This window comes from Gouania willdenowi, chromosome 13, assembly GCF_900634775.1.
Source record: "Gouania willdenowi chromosome 13, fGouWil2.1, whole genome shotgun sequence".
Lineage (NCBI taxonomy): Eukaryota > Metazoa > Chordata > Actinopteri > Blenniiformes > Gobiesocidae > Gouania > Gouania willdenowi.
In genome coordinates this window covers 38,413,401-38,438,160 of record NC_041056.1, presented here as the reverse complement: position 1 = coordinate 38,438,160, position 24,760 = coordinate 38,413,401, and the positions used below count along the sequence as shown (strand labels likewise).

The 24,760-nt window shown below is 40.9% G+C and overlaps 1 protein-coding gene across 7 annotated transcripts in view; it reads right to left on the bottom strand.

Moving 5' to 3' along the window:
* eif4g1b (eukaryotic translation initiation factor 4 gamma, 1b) overlaps positions 1-24,760 on the bottom strand; it is an 89,337-nt gene that overhangs the window by 39,954 nt on the left and 24,623 nt on the right. For 6 of the 7 annotated variants that reach the window (XM_028464079.1, XM_028464077.1, XM_028464081.1 and 3 more), the window contains 3 exons: positions 24,563-24,727; positions 19,055-19,157; positions 6,735-6,877 (listed from right to left, as the gene is read on the bottom strand). In XM_028464079.1, the coding sequence (XP_028319880.1) occupies positions 6,735-6,877; positions 19,055-19,157; positions 24,563-24,727 (411 nt within the window). Of the gene's footprint in view, positions 1-6,734; positions 6,878-11,355; positions 11,492-19,054; positions 19,158-24,562; positions 24,728-24,760 lie in introns of those variants that run through there. The other variant, XM_028464084.1, reaches the window with a different exon arrangement.

Below are 24,760 nucleotides of genomic sequence, written 5' to 3'. Positions count from 1 at the left end.
GGGGAAGAGATTCACTGTCCACGCAGAACACCTTGGATTACAATATGCTCAAAGATGATTATGGATTTTTGACCAAATGTTCCCAAAAAACGTACATACTGCAGCTTTATGTCTGGTTGTAAGTTGTAATGACGATTTTTATTCCAACTTCAAGGAATTAAACAGAACATGGGCAAACTACAGCATGTGGGCTAAAATCACATCATCAGTAACATCAATAAATGCATTCTGTGTTTCTGATCAGGGCTGATCACTTTCAATCATCCTGTTTTTTTGTTTTAATGGAATGCACATTTAATCACCCCTCATCTCTTGTCCTTCAGTGCAGTGGTTTTCAACCTTTCAGCCCGCGCCCCCCAAATGAACCACAATTATTTATTTATTTGAATAATATCCACTGTTATCCAAGAAGTTTATTATTTACGCCATACTATACAATCATTTTAAAGATGTAAATCCTTGTTTTAATCATTATGTTTATTTTTTATCTTTCAGTTGTCTTTTTGTGCATTTTTTGTACAAATATTATTTTTTGTTGCCATTGTAGTGTGATTCTGGAGTCATTTTAGTGTATTTTTTGTCCTTTTCATGTTTTTGTTGTCGTTTGGTGTATTTTTCTGTAATATATGGTTTTTGGAATCATTTTGTGTGTTTTTGGAGCCTTTTTGTATATTTTTGGGCATTTATGTTGCCTTTTTGTGTACTTAAATATTGTTTAGCTTTTCGTTTTACGCCATTTGTGCATTTTTTGTATAATTATTGTGTTTTGTTGTTTTAAGTAGTGTGATTCTGGAGCTCCTCCATGAACCGCCACCTTAACGTGGTGGAGGGGTTTGAGTACCCGAATGATCCTGGGAGCTATGTTGTCGGGGGCTTAATGCCCCTGGTAGGGTCTCCCAAGGCAAACAGGTCCCAGGTGACGGGTCCGACTAAGAGCGGTTCAATAGCCATATATGTATAATAAAAAACAAAGGCAGTTCACGTCGCCCGGATTGGCGCTACCGGGGCCCCACCTTGGAGCCAGGCCCGGGGTTGGGGCTCGAGTGCGAGCGCCTGGTGGCCGGGGCTTTGCCCACGGGCCCCGGCCGGGCAGAGCCCGAAAGGACGACGTGGGCCCGCCCTCCCGTAGGCCCACCACCCGCAGGAGGGATCATATAAGGCCGGTGCAGTGTGGATCGGGCAGTCGTCCAGGGCGGGGGCCTTGGCGATCTGATCCCCGGCTACAGAAACTAGCGTTAGGGACGTGGAATGTCACCTCTCTGGCGGGGAAGGAGCCTGAGCTTGTGTGCGAGGTGGAGAAGTTCGGACTAGATATAGTCGGTCTCACCTCGACACATAACAAGGGCTCTGGAACCAGCCTTCTCGATAGGGGTTGGACTCTCTTCTACTCTGGAGTCGCCAATGGTGAGAGGCGCCGGGCCGGGGTGGCTATACTTCTTGCCCCCCGACTTAGTGCCTGTACGTTGGAGTTTACCCCGGTAGACGAGAGGGTAGCCTCCCTCCGCCTTCGGGTGGGGGGACGGATCCTGACTGTTGTTTGTGCCTATGGGCCAAACAGCAGCTCGGAGTATCCACCCTTCTTGGATTCCTTAGAGGGAGTACTGGAGAGTGCTCCTTCTGGGGATTCCCTCGTTCTGCTGGGGGACTTCAACGCTCACGTTGGCAGCGACAGTGAGACCTGGAGGGGCGTGATTGGGAGGAACGGCCCCCCTGATCGGAACCCGAGCGGTGTTTTGTTGTTGGACTTCTGTGCTCGTCACAGATTGTCCATAACAAACACCATGTTCAAGCATAAGGGTGTCCATATGTGCACTTGGCACCAGGACACCCTAGGCCGCAGTTCGATGATCGACTTCGTAGTCGTGTCATCGGACTTGCGGCCGCATGTCTTGGACACTCGGGTAAAGAGAGGGGCGGAGCTGTCAACTGATCACCACCTGGTGGTGAGTTGGCTCCGATGGCGGGGGAGGATGCCGGTTAGACCTGGCAGACCCAAACGTATAGTGAGGGTCTGCTGGGAACGCCTGGCAGAGTCTCCCGTCAGAAGGAGCTTCAACTCCCACCTCCGGGAAAACTTCAACCATGTCTCGGAGGAGGCGGGGGACATTGAGTCCGAGTGGGCCATGTTCCGTGCCTCTGTTGCTGAGGCGGCTGATCGGTGCTGTGGTCGCAAGGTAGTCGGTGCCTGTCGTGGCGGCAATACCCGAACCCGTTGGTGGACACCGGGGGTGAGGGATGCCGTCAAGCTGAAGAAGGAGTCCTACCGGGCCTTTTTGGCCTGTGGGACTCCGGAGGCAGCAGACAGGTACCGACGGGCCAAGCGAAGTGCAGCCACGGCGGTCGCTGAGGCAAAAGCCCGGACATGGGAGGAGTTTGGTGAGGCCATGGAGAACGACTTCCGGACGGCTTCGAAGAGATTCTGGACCACTATCCGGCGTCTCAGGAGGGGGAAGCAGTGCACCGTCAACACTATGTATGGTGCGGATGGTGCGCTGCTGACTTCGACTCGAGACGTTGTGGATCGGTGGGGGGAATACTTCGAAGACCTCCTCAATCACACCGACACGCCTTCCAATCAGGAAGCAGGGCCCAGGGACCCGAGAGTGGGCTCTCTTATCTCTGGGGCTGAGGTTGCCGAGGTGGTTAAAAAGCTCCTCGGTGGCAGGGCTCCGGGGGTGGATGAGATCCGCCCGGAGTTTCTCAAGGCCCTGGATGTTGTGGGGCTGTCATGGCTGACACGACTCTGCAACATCGCGTGGACATCGGGGGCAGTGCCTCTGGATTGGCAGACAGGGGTGGTGGTCCCCCTTTTTAAGAAGGGGGACCGGAGGGTGTGTTCCAATTATAGAGGGATCACACTTCTCAGCCTCCCCGGTAAGGTCTATTCAGGGGTACTGGAGAGGAGGGTCCGCCGGATAGTTGAACCTCGGATTCAGGAGGAGCAATGTGGTTTTCGTCCTGGCCGTGGAACTGTGGACCAGCTCTACACCCTCAGCAGGGTCCTTGAGGGGTCATGGGAATTCGCCCAACCAGTCCACATGTGTTTTGTGGACCTGGAAAAGGCATTTGACCGTGTCCCTCGGGGATTCCTGTGGGGGGTCCTCCGGGAGTATGGGGTATCGAACCTCCTGATAGGAGCTGTTCGTTCCCTGTATGACCGGAGTCAGAGTCTGGTCCGCATTGCCGGCAGTAAGTCAAAATCGTTTCCGGTGAGGGTTGGACTCCGCCAGGGCTGCCCTTTGTCACCGATTCTGTTCATAACTTTTATGGACAGAATTTCTAGGCGCAGTCAGGGCGTTGAGGGGGTCCGGTTCGGGGGCCTCAGTATTGCATCACTGCTTTTTGCAGATGATGTGGTCCTGTTGGCTCCAACATACCGTGACCTTCAACTCTCACTGGATCGGTTCGCAGCCGAGTGTGAAGCGGCCGGAATGAGAATCAGCACCTCCAAATCCGAGTCCATGGTTCTTGACCGGAAAAAGGTGGAGTGCCTTCTCCGGGTTGGAGATGAGGTTCTGCCCCAGGTGGAGGAGTTTAAGTACCTCGGGGTCTTGTTCACGAGTGAGGGAAGGATGGAGCGAGAGATCGACAGGCGGATTGGTGCGGCGTCTGCAGTGATGCGGAGTCTGCACCAGTCCGTCATTGTAAAGAGGGAGCTGAGCCAAAAAGCGAAGCTCTCTATTTACAGGTCGGTCTACGTTCCAACCCTCACCTATGGTCATGAACTTTGGGTCATGACCGAAAGAACAAGATCACGGGTACAAGCGGCCGAAATGAGTTTCCTCCGTAGGGTGGCTGGGCTCTCCCTTAGAGATAGGGTGAGAAGCTCAGTCATTCGGGAGGGGCTCAAAGTAGAGTCGCTGCTCCTCCGCATCGAGAAGAGCCAGATGAGGTGGCTCGGGCACCTAATTAGGATGCCCCCTGAACGCCTCCCTAGTGAGGCGTTCAGGGCACGTCCCTCCGGAAGGAGGCCCCGGGGAAGACCCAGGACACGCTGGAGAGACTATGTCTCTCGGCTGGCCTGGGAACGTCTCGGGGTCCCCCCGGAAGAGCTGGAGGAAGTGGCCGGGGAGAGGGAAGTCTGGGCCTCCCTACTGAGGATGCTGCCCCCGCGACCCGGAAACGGCTAAGCGGGAGAAGATGGATGGAGATGGATGGATGGTGATTCTGGAGTCACTTTGTATCTTTTTTAGTGTAGTTTTTTGCATGTGTATTTTGTGTATTTTGTGTATTTTTAGTATAAATATTTAGTTTGTGTAATTTGAGTCATTTTCATATTTTTGTTGTCGTTTGGTGGTGGTGGTGGTGGGAGGATCCATTCTAAATTTATGTGCACCAGTCCATCCACGTGTACCTGCCTAACTTTCACTAAACGTATCTATTTCCAGTAGTTAGGTGTCGTGGCAGGCAGTGTTGGGAACGTTACTTTAAAAAGGTAATTAGTTATAGTTACTATTTGTTCCAAAAAGTAACTAAGTTAGTAACTGAATTACTCTATATTAAAAGTAACTCATTTCCAAGGAAAGTATTTGCTTTACTGTTAAAAAAAAAAGTTGCTATATGTCAAAGAATCCAGATGTTTTAGATGCGTGTGACATTGTGAGGTGCTTCATTAAATTCTAGTTACTTACAACGGATGTCAACAAAGTCTTCACTCCTGGATATAAAGTACACTTCACATACACGTTCTTGCCTTTGACCACAATTAATTTAAAGCAGTGTTTGTATCGTCACCTTAAAAATGCCAACTTTTCATCAGACTGCTCCACGCTCACCATCTCTGCTGCTTTATCAAATCTGCAGTGTGTGTGTGTGTGTGCGCGCGCGCGCTGGCATAGGGGTAAAAACACTGGCTCTGATTGGCTAGCATGAAACATGACACCGCCTTAGCCAATCATAATCGCTCACCTTGTTTTTAACCCACCTCCTCACTATAGCTGAGTAAGAAGCCAGGGTTGCTTTCGGATAACAGTTTATTCAATCAATACATGTAATGCACCGCATTTAAAGTTCCGTAACGTTAATGCCGTTGTAATGGCGTAAAAAGTAATTAGTTAGATTACCCTGTTACTGAAAAACAAACGCCGTTATTTTAAACGCCGTTAGGCCAAACACCGGTGGCAGGAGTGGCGTGAGTGAAGCTGCAGTAATCAGGTGACCTTCACTATGTAGCACCATCCACGTAACATGTAAACACTTAGATCTGACTCAGAGCGTAACGCTACAGTCACTACCACGCTATGGACGGGTGTCGTGACACAGACTGTAACCGAACTAAATGGTGGTCCGTTATACACAACACTCACATACCTGCACGCATGTCACGTAAATGATAAATGGTAAATGAACTTGATTTTATATAGCGCTTTATCACCACACTGAAACAGTCTCAAAGCGCTTTACATATCAGCTCATTCACCCATTCACTCTCACATTCACACACCAGTGGGACAGGACTGCCATGCAAGGTGCTAGTCGACCACTGGGAGCAACTTAGGGTTCAGTGTCTTGCCCAAGGACACTTCGACACATAGTCAGGTACTGGGATCGAACCCCCAACCTCTCGATCAGAAGACGACCCACTACCACCTGAGCCACGGTCGCCCTATCACGTAGACGGTGATGGATAGCGAAGTGCACCTGATCAACGTGTGTGCGTGACTCTCTACCTGGGACTCTAATCTCCTCTGTTGGGTCTCTCACATACACACATGCCGGAAAGAATTGAGCATCTTTCAACAGAGCAGCCATTGCCGTCAATAACTTCCGAGTGAGGTCTGTCCGGTCTAAATAGCGAACGGTCCAACTAACATGAAAATAAACGTTTTGAAATGTCATTACCAAATAAAGAACAGTAAAAAGTATTTTTCCTCTAAATAAAAGTCCACAGGAGCTTTTACATGCATCGGAAGTGAGCTGTGCAGTGAAATAGATATAGATGGTGCGCTAGCGCCCCCTCACACTCTGAGGTCAAAGGCTGAATAGGTTTCACTTGCCGTGTCGTCAGGAAGTGAAAAAAAATTAAAAAAAACATTTGGAAATGACCACATTACTCCAAAATAACAGATACACACACTTGGGGTATTTGGAAGCCGTTGACTAAGTTTCAGGTCAAACTCACATCGCATCGGGGAGATATTTGCTCCACATACACACACGCGCACACATACACACAGACCTTTCTGTCTTTATAGTATAAATGAAAACACAATAGTTATCACTCTACACATTTCACAACAAACCTAAATGTCCCTGACGTCCCACCTTTAAACACAACCTCATTTGGCATTCCATGAAAAAGCTACTTAAACTCCCACTTTTCTATAGCAATGCATACTTCCCATGGGCACTGCACTAGTAATAATAAAAAAAAGAAGAATCTGTAACCATGGGTAGTCTTACATCGGCTAATGTGTAATTTGTGGCAATGAATGGAGGCTTTATATTCAATTTATATTCTAGTTTCCAATTTTAATTTTTTACTCATGTACCTCCTATGACATTTGCGTACCCCTGGGGTTCCCCTACCCCACTTTGGGAACCGAGGATCGAGAGAAACTTTCATCACAACAATGACGTTATTGATCGGATCGGCGAATAAGGACATTACAGCCGATCACAATAATTGCAAAATATTGGCTGATCCGATATAGCCGATCAGATCAGTGTAAAGTATAGTGGAAATGACTCAAAGAAATTCAAAGGACACTCAGTCAAAGCCAAGCAGACTGTACCTGTTTGCGTTCCCGTTTGGTGGGGGGGATGTGTTGGGGTTGCTGAGGCAGGGGCTGCTGTTGCTGGGGGGCAGGATTCATGATCACGGGCGCCGCCTGCACTGGTGGGGTGAACTGAGCCTGTGCGGGGTAATAGGCCCCGGCTGTGGATGAAGCACAAAGAAAAATGTGTTTAACTATATGATGTAAAATACATTTTTAAACCAATTCTAAGTTATGAAAACAATCCTTAAGATTTTAGGATGCCCTGAAGTTTTCCTTGATCACAGTGCAATCAACCCTACACTTCTAGTCCTCAAAGTGCTCTACAGATTCATTATCTCCATGGTGACGAGCTAACATGCTAGGCGCTAGCATTCTGTGGACCACCAAACTTCCAATTTGAAAGAAACCCACTCCAGCAACTGAGCCAATACCTCTAACATAACTAAGTTGTTGTTTTTTACTGGTTCTGCTGTTTGTACTGGTTGTTATACTATACTATACTGTTTATTGTCCACATTAATTTTTTTTAATCTTTTTTCACCTTTTCACAATTTTCAGGTTTTTTGTGTCTTACTCCAGTGTTTATCAACCTTAGGGTCGCATGGAATTAAAAAGGGGTCACCTAAAATATCTAGGAATTGATTAAAAAAAAAAACCCCAAAAAAACAGTACTGATTAAAGTTATATTTTTAAACCGTTTAATCCTGGCTAATCTGTATTTGTAACACACAATACTAAACATGATCAAAAACTAATGAACTTTGTAATATAAAAATGGGATCACAACCCAAAAAAAGTTGGGAACCATCGCCTTACGTCATCAGATCAATAGCATGACCCTTATAAAAACAATGCATTTGACAATTTGAGGGATAAGCATGGAAGCTCTAGGAAAAAGAGCATAAATAAAAGAGCAAAGCCCTTAAAAACTGAAATTAAGGAATGTTTAAAAAACAATACGGGTCAAAAAAAAAAAAAGTATTGGCTGCTTTAATTATTGTTTAACAATAATTTAACAATAATACCCGCAAGAGGCCTGCCCTGTACTAATAAACTAGAAGCATTAAGTTCTGCAGGAGGAAACAGTATTTATAATGTATTTAATATGGCCACATTTACAAAAGAGCTTTAATTCCCCTTTAATTTAGAATAAAGTTAAATAATCTTTAAAAAGATTAAAGATGACCTTGTAAACACCTAATTACAAATGAAAATCTTCATTCCAAATTAAACTTAAAGCAAAATTAAGTGGCTGGATTATTCAGATTTTAATTTCGAATTGAATAATTCCTCGATCTTGTATGCATTTAATTTAGCTTTAAATAAACTAGTACAGTGCCCATCAGAAGTATGTATTCATATAGTGGGGCCTTAAGTAGAGTTGTCATTATGGCCAAATGAGTATGTGTTTGAAGGTAAGGTGTACATACTCTGTAGTGTTATAAAGGGTTTTATTTGCGGGTGCAAAGTACAATAGCGTGTGCAATTTCCCTGGTTTAAATTTATGGGACATGCGCATGATAAATGTGCTTTTTTTTTTACTCATTTTTGTTTTGTTTTTTGTTTGGTGTATTTTTCTGTAATGTATGTTTTTAGAAGTCATAATGTGTATGTATTTTTTTTTACTCATTTTTGTTTTTTTTGGTTTGGTGTATTTTTCAGTAATGTATGTTTTTAGGAGTCATTATGTCTATGTTTTCTATATTTCTGTTGTGTTTTTGTGCATTTTTTGTATAATTATTGTTTTTGTTGCCATTGTAGTGTGATTCTGGAGTCATTTTGTGTATTTTGACTCATTTTCATTTTTTGTTGTCATTTGGTGTATTTTCTGTAATGTATGTTTCTTGGAGTCATTTTGTGTGTTTTTGGAACCTTTTTGTATATTTTTGTGCATTTCTGTTGTCATTTTGTGTACTTTTTGTATAAATATTGAGTTTTTTGTTTGATTTTACTCATTTAGTATAAATACCTTATGTGTGGTGAGGGTGTGCTTCGAAATGTGTGTCCATCCGGTACATAGAGCTAAAGCAGCTTTTGCACTAACCGCTGGCTTTGATTAGCCATAATACGGACTTCTGCCTCCCTTCTCCTACTCAGCCGACCAAAGTGAAACAATATGTTATTGTTGCGCTGCTCCTTCAAAACTATAATCAAAATAAAAGTGAAAATAGTACTTTTACTATATGGTTTACTTTTATGCTGTGGCCGACAAGAAAGGGTTTGTTTTGTGTGTGTTTTTTCTGGTAGACGTGAATACGGCAGTTTTGTCCCCTTTCCAACCCAATTAAACAAAGGCGAATAAACATGTTTCCATGTAAACCTCAATTTGGAATTACTATTTCAATGGAAACACTAGGGATGTAACGATTAATCGCAAGGCAGTTAAAAATCGATTAATAGGTATCACGGTTCACATTGATACTGTGAAAATTGAATTGCAGTACTTTTTTTAAACAGCAGAAGGTGCTATATATCCTCTTGTCCAGAAGTGTTGACGGCGGGCGGAATCTGCTACTACTTTCTTTCTGGCCGCCTTCTACTCTTAAAATATGTTCATAAATGATTCCTTACCCCTTTAGCACCAAAAGAATATCTGTAATATTACGTGAATATCTGTATGAATCACGTTTTTCTATTAGCTCTGTCTGCTAGCGCATAGCATCTCTTCTTCACTGCAAGAATTTCTGCATGCCAACCGACCACTGGGTTACCAGCGCCCTCTGCTGGTTCAAACAAATATCGGCCGTAAATACAGTGAAATGGCACAAAATACATTTTCAGTTGCACTTTTAAAAAGAAAAAACTATTATGCAGTTTTACATTGTTTACTATAGAACCAGAATTTAAATGAATAGGCTTCTTCTTCATTTGTATTATTCCTTATTTCATTCAAGATTTATTTTTAGTTAATTGCATTGTTTTGAATAGTTTATCAAGGGATTCTTCTGACAATGAAAAATAAAAGGAAAATAGTACGGTATTTTTACAAAAAAAGTAAAGGAATATTTTTCAGTCATATGTGTACAGTCCCATTTTGTAAAATAAATCATGAGAGAATCATATCGTGAACCCAGTATCGTGAATCTAATCGTATCGGGAGTTGAGTGAATCGTTACATCCCTAGTAAACACGAAGCAGAATACTTTAATTCCAAATAATTAATTCAGAATCTAATAAAACATGTAATCATGGCCAATTTGTATTGGGAATAAAATAAAACCCAGCTGTTAAAGTTTTCTCCTATTGATTCTTTCATACCATTCCTATGCTTTTCTTGAATCCACAACTGTAGCAACAATGACAAATATAATCTTATGTTCATACTAGTGCAATGGTCTGCAACTTTTACTCTCAAGAGCCATTTTGCCTAATTTCACCTGTATTAAAGTCCAGAGCAGAAAAAAATACCTTCTCAATGAAGACAATACAGTGTATAAAATTCTATACAGTTAACATGATATCGAATAATTTTAAGAGTTAATAGATTTGAAGGGCTACAAAAAAAGACTTGAATTAGATAACACATGATCATGTCAGTCAAAAACATGCTAACTGCTAATTTCTTGCAACAAATCAAGCATGCATATTAAGGCGGCATGTTGGCAATTAAATAAATATTTCCCCACACAAATACAACCTTTATTTTCTTCCAGAATAGTCTTTTTGCTAGTTTAGTTACCTTACAAGGAATTTAAAACTTAAGCTTAGGCACAGGTGAAAGGAAAGTTGATGGTCTGTCGATGTTGCAGAGTTATTGCACAATGTGATTTATTTTTAGGTTAACCAATTGTTTTATTACTTTTTTTTAAGTTAATGTCAATCATCAATACTATCTGTAAGAAATAGCAATTCATTATATTAATGTATTTTTTTTTTTAAAGCTACAGGGAGCCATTGCAAAAGAGTCAAAGAGACACATGAGGCTCCAGAGCCGCAGACCCCTGTACTAGTGTGTAGCTACCATCTACATGCATGTTGGCTCCATTATATTCACCTTTCAGCAGTTTTAAAGGATTTTCATTTAAACATGTTCTTCCAGATTAAACCTACCAACCTCTCAACCTCTGTCTCTTAGAGTATCTTTGGTTTAACAACACCAAATAAAAGTAGCACACATGGCACAGGGCCCTTGCTTTGCTCCATTACTCATTCTAAGATCAGATTTTTCTCATATAAGCTACCAGTGTTTACCCCACCCACCCATTTTCTACATAGACAAAACTTTCCACAAAGTCCAAAAGCCCTTTCTACCATTTCTGGTCAATAATGTCAACAAAACATTCAGTGCTAGTACCCAGTGATAGTGACTAGCCTAGGCTACATTAGTATCCACTCTCAGAGCAGTGGAGAAAATAACCTCAGGTAAATGAAGACCACCCGTGGCCAGGTCCTGCTCTGCCTCCCCCCAACACGGTCTAACTCACATTACTGTGTCTGCATTGTTGACCGGTAGCAGTCCAGTCTAAATATAGTCAAAAATCCACAGTGAGTGAGGGAAGAGTGTGGCTGAGAGTAAAAGGGAGGGAAGACGGTAGGAGAGGATGAAATGACTCTTTTCTTGGAAATAATCCAGCCATTGTAACTCAGAGTCCAGACATGGCTCTCAAACTGAGGTCTGTGGGACCAAAGCACCTACCCTCGGAGTCCTGCTGCTCTTGAGACCCACGGTTGCCCATGCTGAATGCCTGCAGAAAACTACGTGGATGCTAAAATGGATGGAGGCTGCCTCTTTACACCCCCTCTGCCTGGCTCCTGTCCTCTCCACAGGTGCCCTCTCCTCTGACTAGGATTTCTGTGTAATTTTGAGTCCTCCCTCATGCAACGTGCCAGTTTTTTGCTCCTCCCTCAGACCTTCCCAATTCCTCCCTCCCTCTTTGTTTTGGCTGTCTGGACAGAGCTAACTGCTAGCCACTGAAAAGCTAAACCATCTCACCATAAACACTGGATCTGCACAAGTGATCACTACAGGGAGCTCAGTGTACGTGTGTGATAGTGACACCACTTGCTCGCAAAAAATAGACCACACGGTTGGGATTACATGCTCGTGCTTCTGCCTGAATGCTTGAAAAGGACTGAGTGGACATGGAGCATACCACTTGCTACCTGGGAAAGGGTTGTTACTTTGAAAAAAATACCCTGAAATGTTGAAGTAGATTTATTCATTCTGTCCTTAGATATTTACTCAGCTGGGGGATCAATGTGATTGAAATCTCCTACATACCAATACAGAAAAATAACATTCCACATATTTGATACTACCTACTGCATGAAATATGACTGTTTGAATCTTACACAGAAGTATTTTTTTATGTATTAAAAATGTTTACAATGGTAAATGTAAAAATATTCAATCTTGTTGCAGTTTGAGGGATCATAATAGATTTCCCTAAACTTTGTGCTTTTATTAAAGGTACAGTATTGTGCTATTTTTCACCCATCTCCAATTGTTCTTAGAACCCCAACTACATAGTATTTGAGGTTGATTTTCCCAAACTTGTCTTTTTTCCAGAGTTTTAGCCCTCTGAAAAGTCCTTTTCAGAGCGCTCCTAAAACAGGCTGTTTTTAAGTGGAGATTAAGAAGTATATAGACCAAATTCAAAATGTAGACCTCCCACTTACATTAAATTTTTCACCCAACTTTATTTGTTCTAAGAACTCTAAAAACATAGTATTTGAGGTATATTTTCCCAAACTTGCCAGTTTTGCAAAGTTTTAGCCTCTGAAAAGTCACTTTCTGAGCAACTCTACACAAACAGGATGATTTGCGGCCTACTTCTACATATTCATGAGTGGGCGTGTCTATAGACGGGACAGTGACCTCCTCCTCCCCGCACGGTAAGGTAGCACCAGAGGACGGCCCGCTCTGCTCCCACCCACTGTGTAGCCGAGCTCATGCTGCTTTAGAAATACGAGACAGAGCGTGGGGGCGGGGCGTTCACCGGTACATACATAGACTGTCAAAAATACATACATAGCACTGCGCGAAGGATGCTGAAATGCTCACCTTTGTGGGCGTGTCTGTTTACATATCAATCACGGCAGAGAGCTTCCTGGAGGCGCGGCTTCTCCAGTTCAGTGCCGCGTCAAATTATTTATCAAAGTGGGAATGCGTCATCAAATTGGAGCGAGGTGTTTGAGCTCACCCCGCAGTAAGAAAGGAGCAAATCACCCTCTAACTAACGATTGAGGGAATCAATGAAAAAAACACTTTGGGCATGTGTATGAAGCCCTAATAGCACTTTATGATGTTTAAAGCACAGAAAAGTTGATTTAGCATAAAATGGGCCCTTTAAAGGCACTATACTTGGGGAAACTGGACATTAACTTTACAATATTTGGGGATTAACACATCTGTAGAAAAATGATGATGGCAGGTAAGAAGGCGATTACCAGACAGTGGATGAAGGAGGAGATACCAAAGGTTAACGACTGGATTGAAGTTATACATAATATATATGTGATGGAACAGTTCACTCACTCCATGATTTGGGAAAATTTCGAAAAGATTTGGGAAAACCGGCTAAAATTTGTGTGACCGATTTGGTCTGATTTTGTCTAAGAGGAACATTGCAGGGATTATTATAAAAGAAAAAGGAAAGAAAAAATAAAATAAAAAGGAATACCCCAATTTCATTGCTACAGAAGTGAATAAGTACTTTTTATTCTGTTTTTAAACTTTTTATTTTATTTTATTTTTTGCTAAAAACCTAGCAAAGACCCGATGGTTTAACTGGTCATGATGTAAGTCAGTGAATGACTTTATTGATGTTTATGAATAGGTATGTCCTATCGTTTTTCTTGTTTTTGTTTTTAGAAAATCTGAGGAAGGATGTTATCTTTTATTTTGTGATGATGTTGATAAAAAGAAAAATGACTCAGTCATTATGTACCTGTTGTATGGAACTTGTATGTTTTAATAATAAAAAAAAAAAAGAAAGTAAAATTTTTGGCAAATACTGCCAACTCCAGGTCTGACATGCTTATAATTGCGCTCAATAGCACATTAATGCAGTTTTGTGTGGATGGAAATACATTTTTTTTTAAATGGAGAGAAGTGGATATTCTTTTCTAAAAAAATACCTGCATACATGTGTACAAAGTCTACAAGTTGATATGAATGACTTACACAGCTTTAGATGGTTTAAGGTGCATTCATAGTATGTCACCAGAAAAGAACCATCAAAAAACATCTGTATTCAAGATCTTAATTTATCGCTAATACTGTAGATGAAAGATTTCTATATTGTTATATATATTATGTTAAATATTAAGTCCATAGTAAGAAAGACACAGTTTCGCCTTCAAGCCTCTGAGGCATCATGCTGCTGCTGCTGCTGAGTTGTAGTCAAACAAAGCTGACACAATGATGGGTTGGGGCATGTGAGGTCAGCAAGTTTGTTTCAGGACGTCATTGTTTCTGGAAGATTGTTTGCACACAGACGCCTCTAGAGGGCAGCAGATAAATGTGAAGCACCACCACATGAGGTTAGATGAGAACAGTGTGTTTGGACTGTATTTTCACAAACATGAAAAGAGCCGCGTCTCATGAACGCTTCACTGCTCAGATTTACGAACGCAGTGTGGCAAACTGAATGGGACTTTATCATGTGCTGTACTCACACAATAGTGTATCCGGTCATGTGACAACCAAGGCCTTCCAACAAGCTCACCCATAGCTAACTGAGTAGACACCTTAATGTGCTTCTTTTCAAACTCATCTATTCCTCAGTTGGCTGTGAGATCATAGCAGTGAAACTTTCTCTCCGTATATTCACCGTCATTAAGAACACGTTTTACTCTTTAGCATCCGTAAAGCAGAGCTTAAAATCAGCAACTATATGAAACACTACCTCCTTTCATAAAACTCTTCTTATTCCTTACATTTATTTTATTTAGATTTCTCTTGTGTTAAGTATGGATTAACTATTTTGTTTGAAATGTGTTCCTGTTGTAATATACTGTATGGAAGTTTTCGTCTTGGTGCTGTGTTTGATCAGTAATTATTGTTATTTTTCATACTTGTTCTCTTTTGTCATGTTGTATTCTCTCTGTTTTTAATACCTTTTCCATTCTAGGTTGTCTTGAAAATCTGGCCAGGGGCACCAGATGAAAACTAGCCTCTTTTGGCAAAATCTGGCAATTTTTTTTTAATCTGGCTCATTTATTAATGTGCATTGTCCCTTTTAAATAATAAATTCAAATATAGACCTTAAATACTGACAAGCCAAACAAATGACCGTCAGGTTGTAGACAGTAAAATGATTTCATTAAGATTCTGCTTGTGAGATTAATTGGAGAGTTAAGGTTCTACACAGTGTTACAGGTATGGATGGGTACTGAATTTGTTACATTTTTTAGGTATCACCTGGTACCGATTCATGTAAACTCAAACGGTACCATGTTTCCAAGTAGGCAATTTCCCATGCAGTACCTGAACACAACAGTGCACGCACAAGAGCGTAATGACAGCAGTAGCTGTGGGTTCAGCAATGGCTGACAGAAAGCAGTCGAAAGTGAGGCTCCGTTTTTAAAAAGGCACTGCAGACCCAGCACCTGACAAACTCTCGCTCTATGCAAAAACATAACAGAACAGAACAGCGCTCTACGACTACAGGAGAGTTGGAGAACAAGCTGCTAAGGGCTATGTCTGAAGCCTCCATCAGCGGAGCGCAGAGATATTCCCAGGTTCAGTGGCGTGCACACACACACACACACGCTCCTGTGTCCAACAACCTGCTGAAACGGACAAAAATGTTAGTACAGTTAGGTCCACATATTTGGACACTGAAGTTTTGTTTTGTTATCTGTATAATGAAACATATTCCATTTATAGTTACATAATAGACGTGGGCATAAAGTGCAGACTCAGCTTTCATATGAGGGTATCCACATTCAAATTGGAAGAAGGGTTTAGGAGTTTCAGGTCCTTAACATGGGCCACCCTAGTTCAAAAGGGACTAAAAGTAATTGGACAACTGACTCAAAAGCCATTTCATTGGCAGATGTAGGCAAATAAGACCACTAACATATGCGAAAGGTCTGCAGGCGTCGGCCAAAAATAAAGAGGTATGAAGGACATGGCAAATGATCCATGGGCCATTGGACCAACCAGCACCCTGGCTAAAGCTACCTCAGCCAAAACAAACTAATCAATGAAGATAAAAACAGGACTATTGATTACTACAGCCAAGCTAAAACAACAAAACCCAGAAATCTTAACATGCATGGGGAAAAAATTCATAAAGGGGAAAAAGAAACACTGCTACTTAAACAGAAAGAAGGTTCAAACAAACCAAACGAACCAATCAATGCAACAAACAAACCTCCCTATGTCTCTGTCCCAGGAGAGTGTGTCCCAGTGCTCAGCGCCGCTCTGCTCCTCTCTCCTGAGTGCCAACAGCAATCAGGTGTGCTGTAGCCACTCAGGTAGAGGAAGACCAGAAAGAGGAAACACAGCAGCCTGCCACACTTAACAGTCATTACCAATGAAACATATAAAAGGCCTGGAGTTGATTTAAGAAGTGGTGCATGCATTTGTTATATTTTGCTGTACAGACGACATGTGGTCAAAGGAGCTCTCTGTGCATTTGAAACAAGCCATCCTTAAGCTGCTAAAACAGAAAAAAAAATCCTTGAAATTGCTACATTAGAAGTGGCAAAATCTAGAGTTTTGTACGTCCTGAAAAAGAAAGCAAGCACTGATGAATTTGGCAATGCAAAAAGAGCTGGACGTTCACGGAAGACAACAGAGGTGGATGATGGCAGAATCATTTCCATGGTGAAAAAAAACCCCTTCACAACAGCCAACCAAGTTAAAAACCCCTCTCCAGGAGGTAGGCATGTTATTGGCCAGGTCTACCATAAAGAGAAGACTGCATTAGAGTAAATACAGAGGGTTCACTGAACGCCTCAAGAACAGAAAGGCTCAATTGGTCTTTGCTAAAAAACATCTGAAAAAGCCAGCACAGTTCAGTAACAACACTCTTTGGACAGATGAAACTAAGATCAACCTCTACCAGAATGATGGTAAGAAAAAAATACGGAGAAGGCGTGGTACAGCTCATGATCCAAAGCATACCACATCATGTGTAAAACATGGTAAAGGCAGTGTGATGGCTGGGCCTGCATGGCTGCTAGTGGCGCTGGGTCACTGGTGTTTATTGATGATGTGACACAGGAGAGAACCAGTCAGATTAATTCTGAGGTGTTTGAGGACATACTGTGAAGCCAAATGAAGGCAAATTGATTGGACGGTGTTTCATAATACAGATGGACAATGACCCAAAACATACAGCCAAAGCAACTCAGGACTTTATTGGAATATTCTTGAATGGCCAAGTCAGTCACCTGATCCCATCCCAATTGAGCATGCATTTCACCTGTTAAAAACTAAACTTGGGAAAGAAAGGCCCACAAACAAACAGCAACTGAAAGCTGCTGCAGTAAAGGCCTGGCATTAAAAAGGAGGAAACCCAGCATCTGGTGATGTCCATGAGGTCCTGTTAGTGCGTGTGTGATTCGGGCCTATGTGTGTGAGAAGCATGTCCCTAAAAATAACAGAGTGCAATGTAATTTCCCTTCAGGGATTAATAAAGTAATTCAAATTAAAAAAAAAAAAGTTTCTCAGATTTTTATGAAATCTCTGTTCAATCAATTTAATTAAAGCTGAAAGTCTGCACTTCAACTGCATGTGCGTTGTTTAAATTTATTTTGGTACTGTACAGAACCAAACTTAGAAACATTCTGTCTGTCCAAATATATATAGACCTAACTGTAAAAAGGAGCGCCTCACTTTGCTCTTTAATCAGAATCTCTCTTCACCTTGCGGCTGCACGGGCTAAATAAACCAAACAAGCACCTCGACGCACACGGTTCTTAGAATAAACAGGATTAGAACTAACTAAGCTCTGGCACTAGCAATATCACCCGACGAAAACTTGGTTCTTTTGGTCAAGATGGGGTAAGAGAGACCGCACTTTCAGAGCCAGTAGACTCAAGAAGCCTTTGACCATTTTTTGCCTTTCGCACATAGGTTTTCACCTCTGTGAACAAATGCAAGTGTAATACTAGTAATAATCATAAAATGGGGGTACAAGTCATCCTTTGTCAAAGATGGTTATGTACTGCCGTGAAAAAGGGGAGGGAATCCAAACTATGGAATCAGAACAGTATCATAATGAACTCTTGGAGGGTATTTCACGAATGCACATGCTTTGTTTCACATGCTTTCATACCAAACCCATCTGACCCAATGTGAAAAATGAATTGCCTCTTGAACCTAAGAGGTGGTGAGAAAGCAAGCATTTCCAATATTTTTTTTTAAATTTTTGGGTCCAATTTCTTTGCAGACCAGCCATTCTTGAGGGTTTTTGAGAATGAACTAACAAAAACATACCTGACCAGTCATGCTCCTGAAGTGCTGGACTTCTGTGAATATCTTTCTAACTTTACCGAAGTCACTGCTGGGTAACTTTTCTTATACTATATTGTTTGTATCCTCCTTAAGCTATAAGAGCGTTACCACAACTAATGGGGATCTTAATAAAACAAACTGTTACATTAGCTAGCTAGCAGGTGACCCAAGGCTAATGAGATAGTAGCTATTAATGCTGCTAAGTGGTAACAAAGCCTGTTATTATAGATTGGGAGACATACATGCTTCAGGAGAATGTCGACTGAAATATTAATAGTAATATGGAAATATGATAGTGGCTATACCCCAGTCGTCACCGTACCCCCCCATCTTAACTTGGTATGTGAATGTATAGGTTGGTCAAGGCAGTGTAATATCTTTCAACACCTTATTTATTCAAAATCAAATTAAACCAAGCATTATTGTCATTTTGCTGAACATACACATTAGTGCAGACAAGATGAGATAACGTTAAAAACATACACTATACTACACATACTGACACACACATCCCTGAGACGTTTTCATTGTTTTATAGTCCATTGTTAGACGTCGCTCCAGTTGTGTTTCTGCTTTAGGAATAGAAAGAACACGACTCCCCCAGCCAAACTCTAGGGGTACCTGGTAACCAACTTGCACAAGCCATGAGCACACCACTTTACCACTGTGCTTGCCCTGAGCATGTCGGACCGTGTTTGCACAGTAACGATTGCTCGGACGTTTGATTGGACAATGACTGTTTGTGGGCGGGGTTTTGCAACAGGTCCATTGCAAATGACTATTTCCTAAATCCAAAACTCCTGCCCTTACTGTGATGACCTTTCCAGGTGAAGAGTAAACCCCTACTAGATTTTAAGTCCTGCTCTGAATCTGAATCTGTCTCGAAATGCAAAGATTAAGACTGAGTGTAAGAGTTTCTTACCATAAGTGCCATACTCAGCGGGGCTGGTGCCAGGGTAGAAACCTGGGGTGCCTGCAGGAACTGGATACTGCTGAGGCGTGGCCACATAGGTTGGGGAGCGATACTGAAAGAAACAGGGACGAAACAAGACGAGACACAGAACAGCCATTATTGGATACATCTTGTAGAAGATTTTTTCATTGATATACACCCGTGTTTTTCAACCTTGGGGTCGTGACCCCATGTGGGGTTACTTGGAATTCAAATGGGGTCGCCTGAAATGTCTAATTGATTAAAACACCACACACAATCTCAAACAACTGTATTCCATACTTTCACTTACTCAAATATAAATCTAGTCATTTAGAACATTGCAGTATAAAAATTAAATAATTAAATAGGTAATTAAATAATAATAAAAATAAAAAATATGTTTTTGTAACTATTATTCTTCAGATTACCAAAGCAAATGTAATCTATACTTTCACTTACTCAAATATAAATCTCGTCAATAAGGGTGGGAAAAAAAAGATTTTACGATTTATCACAAATTTTTGGGTGCCAATTTAATAGTCGATGCTGCTTCCCAGAATCTTTTTTTTTTTTTTAAATTGTATTTTTAACATTTCCAAGGGCGACAACTTGGTGGCGGTAATGCACCAACAAGTGAGAGTAGAGTTAAATTCAATTCAACTTTATTTGTATATTGCAAATTACAACAGAGTCATCTCAATGCACTTTTCAAAATATAAAATTCATAATAAAAAAGAAAAAAGCCAACAAGATCCACATGGACAACATTTAGCGACAGTGGGAAGAAACGACTCCCTTTTAACAGGAAGAAATCTCCAGCAGAACCAGGTTCAGAGATGGCAGCCATCTGCGTCGACTGGTTGGGGTTTCAGCACAAAGAAGAGTTGCAGCCAGCATCTGTGATTTTCCTTTAGCAAACAAACCAACAACCGTGATTAAACCTGCACCTTTATGATTTAAATCTAAAGTATAGACATACTTTTGATGGATTCCATGGCAAACGTATTTAGACGTGACCAAAGCTGTATTAAACTCTGCTCCAGACAAGTAGCGTATTGTGTAACACAACAAACATTACTGCTCATCTTGTCCGTCACCATCCAAACATGAACCTAGAGCAAGATAAGACACCGGCAGCAGTCCAACAGACCCTGGATGGGATGTTGAATAAACTTATCCAGGTAATGAAGCCAGTCAAGAGGTCTACATGCGTTATGCTAGATGAGGCGGATTCAACCCTGTCCATCATAGCACCGCCACATGCACACCTCCTCCAAGCTTCACATGCACGCCAACAGAGTGACCATCAGCATTTCTAATAAGTTTAAATTTACCAGTTTTAAACGAGACAAAATATGTTACATTTAATGATATTTTATCCTTGCTGTCCACTCCTTTTCTTGGAAGGCGGTGTGTGCTGCATCGTGGAGCTGATCAGCTGTGTCCAAGTGTAACATTGATGACAGATGATGATGATGATGACGACTAATGTGCACTGATCATTTCTGAATGTGAGAAGTTAATAAAATCAGGCTTTTCACTAATGTTGTGCCAATACCGATACAGTATTGATATCGGCACCCGATACTGCACTAAAAGCTGGTATAGGCATTGGCAACTCCTAACTATTAACAAGCCAATACCTTTACAGCTTCTAACACAGCGCCTTGTGTTTTTCTGTCCCGACTCTCACTAACGGCTGCTCTGACACCTGATCACAAGCATGTATGGTGACGTATTCAGTGCATGCCAAAGCAAGCTATTGCTATTGGCCCGAAGCTGCTGCTATGAACTAATTTCATGATGCAGAAAAGGAAAGGAACGTCCCTACAAACGTGAAAAAATGTTGGTGATTTGGGAACATTTCAATATAGAAATTCCAGTGAGTCTAACAGCCATGTGTACGGTTTGCGGTTTGAAAGTTTCGAGAGGTGGAACTTAAGTGATCAGTTTCAAAAGCACAAACCTGATTTAACATTTAAGAACAAACCACCCGAAACAGCACCAAGAGTTTGAGGCTGCAGCAGCTGTGAGCAAGAGGAAGGGGGGGACCAAAGCAACAAATCCTGGTCAGTTCACTCTATGGAAAGGACCAGTGGGATGAGAAAAGTGAATCAGCTATAAAGATGTCTGAGAAAATAATGAAATTAATTTCTGCTTTTTATGGCGCAAGCAGCCGCAAATATTTCACAGAGATGGCCGTCCCTTTGTACATTTGAAAGCTGAATCGTTCAAACAGGAAACAAGTTTAAAGGATTCCACACTGGCAAAACAATAGCAGGAACAATAGAGAATATGCTGCTTAACTGGAACATCTCCAAATCAAAGGTAACGTTAGCCTACTAATTTCCAGAATTAGTTATTTTCTCTTGTTTTTCCACTTGTCTTTCACTGAAAAAATACTGAACAATCAGTTTTAGAAGAACTGTACAAAATACACATTTTATAACAAGATAAGATGAGCTAATCCTTTATCTCACAAACGGAGAAGTCTACAGTGTTACAGCAGCAAAGCAGGAGAAAAATCACATAGTGCAAAATTAAATAAGACAAAAAAAAAAAATGCAATTAGATTAAAATAAATACGCCTAAAAAATAGTTAAAAAAAGTTTCAGTTGACTAACTTCAAAATGTTCTGTACAAATTTGTTTTTTGTACATATTTACCACCTTTCTGATGGAGGTTATATTTTATTCATTTCAGTATAAATAATAATAAATCACTGAATAAATAATGATAAATCAGTGACTGACTGAATGTGATGTGCATTGTCTTTTGGAACTGTGACATATTTCTCGAAGTTTACGATTCAACTTATGTGATAATCGTCACTGTAGAAACGCAGTACTTGTAAAATCAGAATCGCAATTTAAATCGAATCATCACCCAAGAAACGGGAATAATACCAAATCTAGTCAAACAATATATATATACAGTATATATATATACACACACACACACACACAGTATAAAAATATGTGATATGGTGCATCTCGTCAATAAAATGCTGCTCGTAACACCATCACAAATATGATCAAAAAGTTATTTTAAAAAAAAAAGTCACTGTATGAAAAGCTTAAACTGTTACCATTTCTACCAAAAACAACATCTGAGGGTTTGGCAAACACCATAAATCTTTGACAGACAAGAAAGTGTTGCATAGTGTTTCTTTATTAGACTTGGCTTTTTAGGCCCAACAATATTCACTATTTTAAGGCATATTTTCAGAGCCTATTGTAATGTGTTATCCTACAGAATCAAAATAAGGCTTAATGAAGGGTTCTTAAAACAAAGGCTCATACTTTCCATTACAGTCTTAGAATCTATTAGTGATGGGACTATCACCAGATGGCTTCTTAGAGTGTTTTTTTCTTGAATTAAACATGACGTATGCCAGTGCAGGTTGTTTTTGACTGTGTCAATCGACACTCTGCAGTGGAGCCGTATCCAAACCTTATGCACTTATTTCTCTCGCCTCTACTGTGCAGTGCATCTGTGAACATCTTGTGTCTGTGTTGTTCATCAAGTTTATCATTGTACCAGTTGTTAGAGCTACTGTCTTAACCAAGGATCAAATATTTATTCTTAGTTATTGTTTTTAAAAGTTTGGAAACACATGGAAACAAGTTGTATTTTTATTATGTATCTATTTTTTAAGTATTATTATTTAAAAGGTTACCTCATTCAGATGTAGACTACGTATATGTTCATAATAGGAACTATGCACAATAATAAATAAGCAGTAGCAACTACTCGCCGGTAAAGAAAGCACTATTAAACTCCTGAAAACACTAGCCATTAATAAATATTTGCTTCCTGGTAAAGATGGTAATTTAATAAAGAAAACCTCCCTTACGGCAATACTTTTCTCATCACCAAAGCCCAAAGTCTCGGGTAAGGAAGAACATTTCACTATATTTAACAAAATCTGGCTTCAGATTAAAAAATACTGTGAACTCCCATATACTTCAGTGCATTCCCCAATATGGCTTAATCGCGCCTTTCCACCTTCAATCACGAATTCAGTTTTTAAAGAGTGGAGTGGGAGAGGCATCATGTCTTTAAAAGATCTCTATATTAATAAACGTCTTTGTTCTTTTGAACAACTAGTAAAATATGACTTGCCAAAATCTATTTTTTTCAGATATCTGCAATTACAAAATGATATAAGTCAAAACATTCCTTTACATAATTCCCTTCCAGAAGAGAACTCCCTGTTTAAGCTCTTACTCACCACCCAGAAAATAAGGGATTAATTTAGAAATTGATTCAAATAAACATAAATGGGAAACAGACCATAATAATTCAGAATAACATTTGAAAACAAGCATTAAAGAATATTCGTTATTGTTCTATTAATTCCAGATTACAATTAATTCAATTCAAAGTTTTGCATAGGTTACATTATTGAAGAACAAAGTTACATAAAATGTTCCCTCAAACTTCACCACTGTGTGAAAGAAGCAAAATCTTCAATGGTACACTGACACATCACTTCTGAGAATGCCCAAAGATTAAACACTTTTGGTGTTTAATATTTAAATGATATTCCTCTATATTTCAAATCAGGGGTTCTCAACTGGTCTTACCTTGGGACCCACATTTTGCCACGGTCATGAAATCGCGACTCAGCTTTTTTTAGCATTCAGTCAACCAAACTAAGTTTTTCAAAAATAGCTGTTGAAAACACACATATATAATTTTTTTTAAACAGAAATCTATATTATTTCCTGTGCAACATGCATTTCACAGCATGCTTGTCAAAAGAAAAGTTTCTTTCAAAATAAGACAAGTCCAACCTGAGAGACATTAAGTACAGTATTTATTTATTTATTTATTTTTGACCAGCTGTCCGTGACCCAACCAGTACAGGTCCGTGACCCACTTTTGGGTCCCGACCCACCAGTTGAGAACCACTGTTTCAAATGAATCTGGAGCTGGACCCTAAATCTGCCTTGTTCGGCATCTCTACTGCATTGGAAAATAAGGTTAAAAAATTCTGTACCACTTTTTCTTATGGTATGGTTATAGCAAAGAGATGTATTTTGAAAATGTGGAATTCAGATGCCCCACCTGTATTTGAGGTTTGGTTGAGGAAAATTATTTGCGTACTCCACATTGAAAAAGTTAGATATGAAATGTCAGGGAACATGTATTTTATAGCACGTGGAAACCTATTTTAGAGTATTTAAAACTTTAGATACTGCACACTCTGAGCCTGGCTGTATGTCTTTATCTGTCACATGTAAAATATTAAAAAGATGGTAGCTCTAACACCCGGTACAATGATAAACTTGGTGATACTACAGCCTGTGCATGCAGCACGGGGCAGAATTTACTCTGTCTCCGGTAGCCTGTGTCTCTGAAATGTTTTACGGATGTTTCGAGGTTGTAGTATCTCCCGTAAATGTCTTGGAAAGGAGCCAATGCCGCATTGCCCTCCATAGCAGGGAAAATATGGTAAATAGAAAAACAGGTGACAGGTGTACCACCTACCTGTCCTATGAAGTAAGCAGTTCCCTGTGGTGAACTTGGGAAGGATAACTGTTGCTGGGGGATCATCTGGTAGACATGGGTAGGTGCGACTGGTCGAGGGGCGCTGCTGGATGAGACACCTCGAGGGCCGCTGCTGGAAGGCAGGCTGGCCCTGTTGTAGTAGGGCTGCACAAAAACACATGATCATGTAAACGTGAG